The sequence below is a fragment of the Oncorhynchus tshawytscha genome, linkage group LG24 (assembly GCF_018296145.1).
Source record: "Oncorhynchus tshawytscha isolate Ot180627B linkage group LG24, Otsh_v2.0, whole genome shotgun sequence".
Lineage (NCBI taxonomy): Eukaryota > Metazoa > Chordata > Actinopteri > Salmoniformes > Salmonidae > Oncorhynchus > Oncorhynchus tshawytscha.
The window spans coordinates 30,466,815-30,478,980 of record NC_056452.1 but is presented as its reverse complement, the minus strand read 5'-3'; the positions used below and the strand labels follow the sequence as shown (position 1 = coordinate 30,478,980).

Genomic DNA, 12,166 nt, shown 5'->3' with positions numbered 1-12,166 from the left:
CTAGAGGAGTGATATATTGGCACTAGGCAGCCTGATATCTTCTAAAGGAGTGGTATATTGGTACTAGGCAGCCTGATATCTTCTAGAGGAGTGATATATTGGCACTAGGCAGCCTGATATCTTCTAAAGGAGTGATATATTGGCAATAGGCAGCCTGATCTCTTCTAAAGGAGTGATATATAGGCACTAGGCAGCATGATATCTTCTAGAGGAGTGATATATTGGCACTAGGCAGCCTGATATCTTCTAAAGGAGTGATATATTGGCACTAGGCAGCCTGATATCTTCTAGAGGAGTGATATATTGGCACTAGGCAGCCTGATATCTTCTAAAGGAGTGATATATTGGCACTAGGCAGCCTGATATCTTCTAAAGGAGTGATATATTGGCACTAGGCAGCCTGATATCTTCTAAAGGAGTCTATCACTAGGCAGCCTGATATCTTCTAGAGGAGTGATATATTGGCACTAGGCAGCCTGATATCTTCTAGAGGAGTGAAATATTGGCACTAGGCAGCCTGATATCTTCTAAAGGAGTGATATATTGGCACTAGTCAGCCTGATATCTTCTAGAGGAGTGAAACATTGGCACTAGGTAGCCTGATAACTTCTAAGGGAGTGATATATTGGCACTAGGCAGCCTGATATCTTCTAGATGAGTGAAACATTGGCACTAGGCAGCCTGATATCATCTAGAGGAGTGAAACATTGGCTCTAGCTAGCCTGATATCTTCTAGAGGAGTGATATATTGGCACTAGGCAGCCTGATATCTTCTAAAGGAGTGATATATTGGCAATAGGCAGCCTGATATCTTCTAAAGGAGTGGTATATTGGTACTAGGCAGCCTGATATCTTCTAAAGGAGTGATATATTGGCAATAGGCAGCCTGATCTCTTCTAAATGAGTGATATATAGGCACTAGGCAGCAAGATATCTTCTAGAGGAGTGATATATTGGCACGAGGCAGCCTGATATCTTCTAGAGGAGTGAAACATTGGCACTAGGCAGCCTGACATCTTCTAGAGGAGTGAAACATTGGCACTAGGCAGCCTGATATCTTCTAGAGGAGTGAAACATTGGCACTAGGCAGCCTGATATCTTCTAGAGGAGTGAAACATTGGCACTAGGCAGCCTGATATCTTCTAAATGAGTGGTATATTGGTTCTAGGCAGCCTGATATCTTCTAAAGGAGTGATATGTTAGTACTAGGCAGCCTGATATCTTCTAGAGGAGTGATATATATGCACTAGGCAGCCTGATATCTTCTAGAGGAGTGATATATTGGCACTAGGTAGCCTGATATCTTTTAGAGGAGTGATATGTTAGCACTAGGCAGCCTGATATCTTATAGAGGAGTGAAACATTGGCACTAGGCAGCCTGATATCTTCTAGAGGAGTGATATATTGGCACTAGGCAGCCTGATATCTTCTAGAGGAGTGATATATTGGCACTAGGCAGCCTGATATCTTCTAGAGGAGTGAAACATTGGCACTAGGCAGCCTGATATCTTCTAGAGGAGTGAAACATTGGCACTAGGCAGCCTGATATCTTCTAGAGGAGTGAAACATTGGCACTAGGCAGCCTGATATCTTCTAAAGGAATGAAACATTGGCTCTAGGCAGCCTGATATCTTCTAGAGGAGTGATATATTGGCACTAGGCAGCCTGATATCTTCTAAAGGAGTGGTATATTGGTACTAGGCAGCCTGATATCTTCTAGAGGGGTGATATATTGGCACTAGGCAGCCTGATATCTTCTAAAGGAGTGATATATTGGCAATAGGCAGCCTGATCTCTTCTAAAGGAGTGATATATATGCACTAGTTAGCCTGATATCTTCTAGAGGAGTGATATATTGGCACTAGGCAGCATGATATCTTCTAGAGGAGTGATATATTGGCACTAGGCAGCCTGACTGATATATTGGCACTAGGCAGCCTGATATCTTCTAGAGGAGTGAAATATTGGCACTAGGCAGCCTGATATCTTCTAGAGGAGTGATATATTGGCACTAGGCAGCCTGATATCTTCTAGAGGAGTGAAACATTGGCACTAGGCAGCCTGATATCTTCTAGAGGAGTGAAACATTGGCACTAGGCAGCCTGATATCTTCTAGAGGAGTGAAACATTGGCACTAGACAGCCTGACATCTTCTAAAGGAGTGATATATTGGCACTAGGCAGCCTGATATCTTCTAGAGGAGTGAAACATTGGCACTAGGCAGCCTGATATCTTCTAGAGGAGTGAAACATTGGCACTAGACAGCCTGACATCTACTAAAGGAGTGATATATTGGCACTAGGCAGCCTGATATCTTCTAAAGGAGTGATATATTGGCAATAGGCAGCCTGATATCTTCTAAAGGAGTGATATATATGGCACTAGGCAGCCTGATATCTTCTAGAGGAGTGATATATTGGCACTAGGCAGCCTGATATCTTCTAGAGGAGTGATATATTGGCACTAGGCAGCCTGATATCTTCTAGAGGAGTGATATATAGGCACTAGGCAGCCTGATATCTTCTAAAGGAGTGATATGTTAGCACTAGGCAGCCTGATATCTTCTAGAGGAGTGATATATTGGCACTAGGCAGCCTGATATCTTCTAGAGGAGTGAAACATTGGCACTAGGCAGCCTGATAACTTCTAAAGGAGTGATATATTGGCACTAGGCAGCCTGATATCTTCTAGAGGAGTGAAACATTGGCACTAGGCAGCCTGATATCTTCTAGAGGAGTGAAACATTGGCACTAGGCAGCCTGATATCTTCTAGAGGAGTGAAACATTGGCACTAGGCAGCCTGATATCTTCTAAAGGAGTGATATATTGGCACTAGGCAGCCTGATATCTTCTAGAGGAGTGAAACATTGGCACTAGGCAGCCTGATATCTTCTAGAGGAGTGAAACATTGGCTCTAGACAGCCTGATATCTTCTAGAGGAGTGATATATTGGCACTAGGCAGCCTGATATCTTCTAAAGGAGTGGTATATTGGTACTAGGCAGCCTGATATCTTCTAGAGGGGTGATATATTGGCACTAGGCAGCCTGATATCTTCTAAAGGAGTGATATATTGGCAATAGGCAGCCTGATCTCTTCTAAAGGAGTGATATATATGCACTAGTTAGCCTGATATCTTCTAGAGGAGTGATATATTGGCACTAGGCAGCATGATATCTTCTAGAGGAGTGATATATTGGCACTAGGCAGCCTGATATCTTCTAGAGGATTGAAACATTGGCAATAGGCAGCCTGATATCTTCTAGAGGAGTGATATATTGGCACTAGGCAGCCTGATATCTTCTAGAGGAGTGATATATAGGCACTAGGCAGCCTGATATCTTCTAGAGGAGTGAAACATTGGCACTAGGCAGCCTGATATCTTCTAAAGGAGTGATATATTGGCACTAGGCAGCCTGATATCTTCTAGAGGAGTGAAACTTGGCACTAGGCAGCCTGATATCTTCTAGAGGAGTGAAACATTGGCACTAGGCAGCCTGATATCTTCTAGAGGAGTGATATATTGGCACTAGGCAGCCTGATATCTTCTAAAGGAGTGGTATATTGGTAGCCTGATATCTTCTAAAGGAGTGGTATATTGGTACTAGGCAGCCTGATATCTTCTAGAGGGTGATATATTGGCACTAGGCAGCCTGATATCTTCTAAAGGAGTGATATATTGGCAATAGGCAGCCTGATCTCTTCTAAAGGAGTGATATATATGCACTAGGCAGCCTGATTTCTTCTAGAGGAGTGATATATTGGCACTAGGCAGCCTGATATCTTCTAAAGGAGTGATATATTGGCACTAGGCAGCCTGATATCTTCTAGAGGAGTGATATATTGGCACTAGGCAGCCTGATATCTTCTAAAGGAGTGATATATTGACAATAGGCAGCCTGATCTCTTCTAAAGGAGTGATATATAGCTAGGCAGCCTGATATCTTCTAAAGGAGTGATATGTTAGCACTAGGCATTCTGATATCTTCTAGAGGAGTGATATATTGGCACTAGGCAGCCTGATATCTTCTAGAGGAGTGAAACATTGGCACTAGGCAGCCTGATAACTTCTAAAGGAGTGATATATTGGCACTAGGCAGCCTGATATCTTCTAAGGAGTGAAACATTGGCACTAGACAGCCTGACATCTTCTAAAGGAGTGATATATTGGCACTAGGCAGCCTGATATCTTCTAGAGGAGTGAAACATTGGCACTAGGCAGCCTGATATCTTCTAGAGGAGTGAAACATTGACACTAGGCAGCCTGATATCTTCTAAAGGAGTGAAACATTGGCTCTAGGCAGCCTGATATCTTCTAAAGGAGTGGTATATTGGTACTAGGCAGCCTGATATCTTCTAGAGGGGTGATATATTGGCACTAGGCAGCCTGATATCGTCTAAATGAGTGATATATTGGCAATAGGCAGCCTGATCTCTTCTAAATGAGTGATATATATGCATTAGGCAGCCTTATATCTTCTAGAGGAGTGATATATTGGCACTAGGCAGCCTGATATCTTCTAAAGGAGTGGTATATTGGTACTAGGCAGCCTGATATCTTCTAGAGGAGTGATATTGGCACTAGGCAGCCTGATATCTTCTAAAGGAGTGATATATTGACAATAGGCAGCCTGATCTCTTCTAAAGGAGTGATATATAGGCACTAGGCAGCCTGATATCTTCTAAAGGAGTGATATGTTAGCACTAGGCATTCTGATATCTTCTAGAGGAGTGATATATTGGCACTAGGCAGCCTGATATCTTCTAGAGGAGTGAAACATTGGCACTAGGCAGCCTGATAACTTCTAAAGGAGTGATATATTGGCACTAGGCAGCCTGATATCTTCTAGAGGAGTGAAACATTGGCACTAGGCAGCCTGATATCTTCTAGAGGAGTGAAACATTGGCACTAGGCAGCCTGATATCTTCTAGAGGAGTGATATATAGGCACTAGGCAGCAAGATATCTTCTAGAGGAGTGATATATAGGCACTAGGCAGCAAGATATCTTCTAGAGGAGTGATATATTGGCACTAGGCAGCCTGATATCTTCTAGAGGAGTGATATATTGGCACTAGGCAGCCTGATATCTTCTAGAGGAGTGAAACATTGGCACTAGGCAGCCTGATATCTTCTAGAGGAGTGAAACATTGGCACTAGGCAGCCTGATATCTTCTAGAGGAGTGAAACATTGGCACTAGACAGCCTGACATCTTCTAAAGGAGTGATATATTGGCACTAGGCAGCCTGATATCTTCTAGAGGAGTGAAACATTGGCACTAGGCAGCCTGATATCTTCTAGAGGAGTGAAACATTGGCTCTAGACAGCCTGATATCTTCTAGAGGAGTGATATATTGGCACTAGGCAGCCTGATATCTTCTAAAGGAGTGATATATTGGCAATAGGCAGCCTGATATCTTCTAAAGGAGTGATATGTTAGCACTAGGCAGCCTGATATCTTATAGAGGAGTGAAACATTGGCACTAGGCAGCCTGATATCTTCTAGAAGAGTGATATGTTGGCACTAGGCAGCCTGATATCTTCTAGAGTAGTGATATATTGGCACTAGGCAGCCTGATATCTTCTAGAGGAGTAATATATTGGCACTAGGCAGCCTGATATCTTCTAAAGGAGTGATATATTGGCACTAGGCAGCCTGATATCTTCTAGAGGAGTGATATATTGGCACTAGGCAGCCTGATATCTTCTAGAGGAGTGAAACATTGGCACTAGGCAGCCTGATATCTTCTAGAGGTGAGTGCAACATTGGCACTATACAGCCTGACATCTTCTAAAGGAGTGATATATTGGCACTAGGCAGCCTGATATCTTCTAGAGGAGTGAAACATTGGCACTAGGCAGCCTGATATCTTCTAGAGGAGTGAAACATTGGCTCTAGACAGCCTGATATCTTCTAGAGGTGTGATATATTGGCACTAGGCAGCCTGATATCTTCTAAAGGAGTGGTATATTGGTACTAGACAGCCTGATATCTTCTAGAGGAGTGATATATTGGCACTAGGCAGCCTGATATATTCTAAAGGAGTGATATATTGGCAATAGGCAGCCGGATCTCTTCTAAAGGAGTGATATATATGCACTAGGCAGCCTGATATCTTCTAGAGGAGTGATATATTGGCACTAGGTAGCCTGATATCTTCTAGAGGAGTGATATGTTAGCACTAGGCAGCCTGATATCTTCTAGAGGAGTGAAACATTGGCACTAGGCAGCCTGATATCTTCTAGAGGAGTGATATGTTGGCACTAGGCAGCCTGATATCTTCTAGAGTAGTGATATATTGGCACTAGGTAGCCTGATATCTTCTAGAGGAGTGATATATTGGCACTAGGCAGCCTGATATCTTCTAGAGTAGTGATATATTGGCACTAGGCAGCCTGATATCTTCTAGAGGAGTGATATATTGGCACTAGGCAGCCTGATATCTTCTAGAGGAGTGATATATTGGCACTAGGCAGCCTGATATCTTCTAAAGGAGTGATATATATGCACTAGGCAGCCTGATATCTTCTAGAGGAGTGATATATTGGCACTAGGTAGCCTGATATCTTCTAGAGGAGTGATATGTTAGCACTAGGCAGCCTGATATCTTCTAGAGGAGTGATATATTGGCACTAGGCAGCCTGATATCTTCTAAAGGAGTGATATGTTAGCACTAGGCAGCCTGATATCTTCTAGAGGAGTGATATGTTGGCACTAGGCAGCCTGATATCTTCTAGAGTAGTGATATAGTGGCACTAGTCAACCTGGTATATTCTAGAGGAGTGACATATTGGCACTAGTCAACCTGGTATCTTCTAGAGGAGTGATATATTGGCACTAGTCAACTTGGTATCTTCTAGAGGAGTTATATGTTGGCACTAGTCAACTTGGTATCTTCTAGAGGAGTGATATATTGGCACTAGTCAACTTGGTATCTTCTAGAGGAGTGATATATTGGCACTAGTCAACTTGGTATCTTCTAGAGGAGTGATATATTGGCACTAGTCAACTTGGTATCTTCTAGAGGAGTTATATGTTGGCATAGGGTTGGTTATTATTTTCCTCGGAACCATACATTTCAGACGAAGACCAAAAGGCTGACATGTAAGAGTAAACAACAATGATACTGGCTTTTGTTTTCAGTTAACTTCACAAACAAACAAACCAAATACCTCTTCGCATTGATAAGGAAGCACATAACTGTAGACTACTTACAGTGTGCTACAGTTAGATTTAAAAACATACAAAAATATGACAGTGTTGTACACATTGTCCTTTAGTAGCTGGTGTTAAAGGTGCTACGATTCATCTAATGAGAGTAACTCTTTTTTGTCATCACGTGTAAAATCTTACTTAACTTCAAAACTTCACGATAGAAAACCGATGCAATACCAAACCGTCATGCCCGTTGAACAGTACTGCTGAATGAGAACAGCCTTACTTAGACATAGTTGCTTTAATGTGTTACACATAGAGTGGCTTGGATTTATAGCCCAAAGAGACCAAGGCAGGTCAAAGACAGCAGCATGTTCTGTCCGGGAATGGCAGGGTAGCTTAGTGGTTAGAGCGTTGGTCAGTTCAAGCCCCTGAGCTGACAAGGTACAAATCTGTCGTTCTGCCCCTGAACAGGCAGTTAACCCACTGTTCCTAAGCCGCCATTGAAAATAAGAATTTGTTCTTAACTGACTTGCCTAGTTAAATAAAGGGAGAAAAAAAAGGAAAAAAAAGTAAGAATTACCTGCAGTGGCATTGGCTCCCTTATAAACACAGATATAATAATTCTAGTAGTAAATAACTGATTATTATATCCTACAAACAAACAATCCTACAATTAAACGACCTTTCTTCAAATGTCCCTAACTCAGTAAATATACTGTATTAACATTTGTGTGACTGAATCCCCGTGTGGAATTCAACTGTATGAATTTAGAATGTAAAAAAAAAAACATATATTTTTTTTTAAAGCAAATTCAACCCTTACAAAGATGCTTAGAAATTAGCATTTGTATTTACAATATTTACAATATCAAATACATATGTGGAAGAGGCAGAATGCTTGAAGTTTAGATTGAAGCTAAAACAGAGTATGTAAATAAAACAGTATATGAATATGTTGAATGTGTTCTCGTCCAAAATGTCACCCTATTCACTATAAACTACATTAGATAGGATCAGAGCTCTAAATAGGGAATAGGGTGCAGCCAAATAGTGTATCATTATTAGGGGCCATGGCTGTCACTTTAATAGAAGGAGTTCACTTAGCATATCCTAGTAGGTACCGCACTCAGCTGCGGCCAATCAGGAGGCCTGAGCGTGCCTATTGGCTGAGGCTGTGGAGGATGCCTTGTGCCGTTTGATGGGGGGTTTCTCTAGTTTTCTCTCTCTTCTCTCCTCTTTTCTGTGCTCATCCATTCATCCGCTGTAGTCAGCATAATACAGGAGGTGGGGAGAGGAGCCAGAGACCGGAGAGACAGGAGCTGAGAAACGGAAAGAGAGAGTGAGAAACGGAAAGAGAGAGAGAGAGACAGAGAGAAAGAGAGACACACAGAGAAAGAGAGAGACACAGAGAGAGAGAGAGAAAGAGAGAGAGAGAGAGAGAGAGACAGAGACAGGAGCTGAGAAACGGAGAGAGAGAGAGAGACAGAGAGAGAGACAGAGAGAGAGAGAGAGAAAGAGAGAGAGACACAGAGACACAGAGAGAGAGAGAGAGAGACAGAGACAGGAGCTGAGAAACAGAGAGAGAGAGAGAGAGACAGAGAGAGAGACAGAGAGAGAGAGAGACAGAGAGAGATAGAGAGAGAGACACAGAGAGAGAGAGAGAGAGAGAGGAAGAGAAAAAGAACAGGCTGTCTGCCTCAGGACCACTGCATCTCCACTAAATCTCTAGGCTGTCACACCAGCGCACAGCAGAGGAGAGGAGGAGAGAGCGGCGAAGAGTGATTTCAATAAGGACATCATTAGTACGTTATCTGGGACAAACATCGTCTGTCACAAAGATCAAACTTAAAAAATGAAAACTAGGTGAAAGGAAACGTCCCTTAGGATCATCCATTGGATTGTCAGATTGTTCCTGTTTCTCTTCAGAAAAACACATCGGATTCTGTCTATATTCAGAAAAAAGTCAAGGCGTGAGAAGGATAACCCGTACTGGGACTGTTTGCTCCCTAAAAGCTGAGTCAATCATACAGTAGGAGTACAGGGGTGTTTCTGAGCTGGTTTCTCTGCACTACTCTCTCATTCTGCTACTGAAGACACATTTGGAGTAGGAGAGGATTTCTCAATGTCTGACACATTCTTACTGACTTGATTTCCTACTCAAGTATTTATTTTTGACTGACTGATGAACTGAGCTCGTTGCTCGTTGTTGCTGCTGTTTTTCTGCTACTGCACAACTCTCTGATACCACTGTCCTGTCTGAGCATCCTCCTTCTCCCCCTCCTCGGCTCCTCTGTCCTCCTCTTCCAGTTGATGTCTTGTCTCTGCATACTCTCCCACTGCTCTGCAGAACAACACACTCATGGTCGATGCCAAGGACCGGAAAATGAAATGTCTGACCTTCCTCTTGATGCTCCCAGAGTCAGTTAAGAGCAAGTCGGCGAGTTCGAAGAGCTCCAAAAAGACAGTTAATGTCGGTGGCGCTTCCGGGGGTAGTACCGGGTCCAAGCTGCCGCCGGTGTGCTACGAGATCATTACCCTGAAGAAGAAGAAGAAGATGGCAGCAGATATATTCCCCAGTGCTAAGAAGCAGGGTGGAGGGTCGTCGGCCACAGTGCAGGAGTACCAACAACAGAACCTGAATAATAACAATACCATTCAGAACTGTAACTGGCAGGGGCTGTACTCTACTATACGAGAGAGGTAGGTGACACTAACTAACTAACCAAGTTACTAACTAACAAACTAACTAACTAACCCATATCATAGATATATAGTTGAAACAAACAAACTAATACATATACTAGAGAGGTAGGTGACACTAACTAGATAACTAACTAACTCATATACTAGATAGATAGGTGACACTAACTAACTAACTAACTAACCAATGAACTAACTAACTCATATACTAGATAGATAGGTGACACTAACTAACTAACTAACTAACCAATGAACTAACTAACTCATATACAAGAGAGGTTGGTGACACTAACTAACTCACTCATATACTAGAGAGGTAGGTCACACTAACTAACTAACTAACTAACTAACTAACTAACTCATATACTAAAGAGGTATGTAAAACTAACTAACTAACTCATATACCATAGAGGTAGGTGACACTAACTAGATAACTAACTAACTCATATACTAGATAGATAGGTGACACTAACTAACTAACTACCCTAATGTATGAGAGAGGAAGGTGACACTAACTAACTAACTATCTAACTAACTAACTAACTAACTAACTAACTAACTCCTATACCAGAGAGGTAGGTGACACTAACTAGATAACACATATACTAGAGAGGTAGGTGACACTAACTAACTAACTCATATACTAGAGAAGTAGGTGACACTAACTAACTAACTTATACACAAGAGAGGTAGGTGACAATAACTAACTAACTAACTCATATACTAGAGAAGTAGGTGACACTAACTAACTAACTAACTTATACTCAAGAGAGGTAGGTGACATTAACTATCTAATTCATATACCAGAGAGGTAGGTGACAATAACTAACTAACTAACTAATATAGTAGAGAGGTAAGTTACACGAACTAACTAACTAACTAAGAAATTAACTAACTAACTAATCCATATACTAGAGAGGTAGGTTACACTAACACACTAACTAACTAAACCATATACTAGAAAGGTAGGCGCCGCTAACTAACTAAATCAAATACTAGAGGTTTAGGTGACACTAGCGAACAAAACTAACTAACTAATTAACTAACTAACTAACTAACTAACTGAATATCTAACCCATATAATAGAAAGGTAGGTGGCACTAACTAAGGAACTAACTAACTAAGTAATTAACTAGAGAGGTAGGTGACACTAACTAACAAACTCTCTAACTAACTGAACAACTAACTGACTAACTAGAACACTTATACACTAGATAGGTAGGTAACACTATCTAACTAACTCATTAACTAGAGAGGTAGGTGACACTAACTAACTAACTAACTAACTTATATACCAGAGAGGTAGGTAACATGAACTAACTAACTAACTAACTAACTCATATACTAGAGAGGTAGGTAACACTAACTAACTAAGTAAGTAAGTCATTAAGTAAGTAATTAACTAGAGAGGTAGGTCACACTAAATAACAAACTATCTAACTAACTGAACAATTAACTGACTAACTAGCACACTCATACACTAGACAGTTGGGAACACGAACTAACGAAGTCATTAACTAGAGAGATAGGTGACACTAACTAACTAACTAACTAACTAACTCATATACTAGAGAGGTTGGTGACACTAACTAACTAACTAATGCATGTACTAACTAACTAAATAACTACCTCATGTACTAGAGAGTTAGGTGGCACTAACTTTGGAACTAACTAACTAACCCATATACCTAGTAGGTAGGTAACACTAACTAGCTAAATCTTAACTAGAGAGGTAGGTGACACAAACTAATAAACTCATATACTAGAGAGGTAGGTTACACGAACACAGTAACTAACTATACCATATACTAGAGAGGTAGGTGACACTAACTAACTAACTAACTAACCCATATTCTAGAGAGGTAGGTGACACTAACTTTCTAACTCATATACCATAGAAGTAGGTGACACTAACTAACTTACACACAAGAGAGGTAGGTGACAATAACTAACTAACTCACATACCAGAGAAGTAGGTGACATTAACTATCTAACTCATATACCAGAGAGGTAACCTCTCTAGGACAGTAACTAACTAACTAATATAGTAGAGAGGTAAGTTACACGAACTAACTAACTAAGAAATTAACTAACTAACCAATCCATATACTAGAGAGGTAGGTTACACTAACACACTAACTAACTAAACCATATACTAGAAAGGTAGGTGACGCTAACTAACTAAATCAAATACTAGAGATTTAGGTGACACTAGCGAACAAAACTAACTAACTAATTAACTAACTAACTAACTAACTAACTGAATATCTAACCCATATAATAGAAAGGTAGGTGGCACTAACTAAGG

General features: G+C 41.1%; 1 protein-coding gene across 1 annotated transcript in view; it reads left to right on the top strand.

The window, feature by feature from the left end:
• Positions 1-8,768: 8,768 nt before the first annotated feature.
• btbd3b (BTB (POZ) domain containing 3b) overlaps positions 8,769-12,166 on the top strand; it is a 35,397-nt gene continuing 31,999 nt past the window's right edge. Inside the window, exon 1 of the mRNA XM_042305649.1 lies at positions 8,769-9,858. Within this exon, the coding sequence (XP_042161583.1) occupies positions 9,518-9,858 (341 nt within the window). The 5' untranslated portion in view covers positions 8,769-9,517. The remainder of the gene's footprint in view (positions 9,859-12,166) is intronic.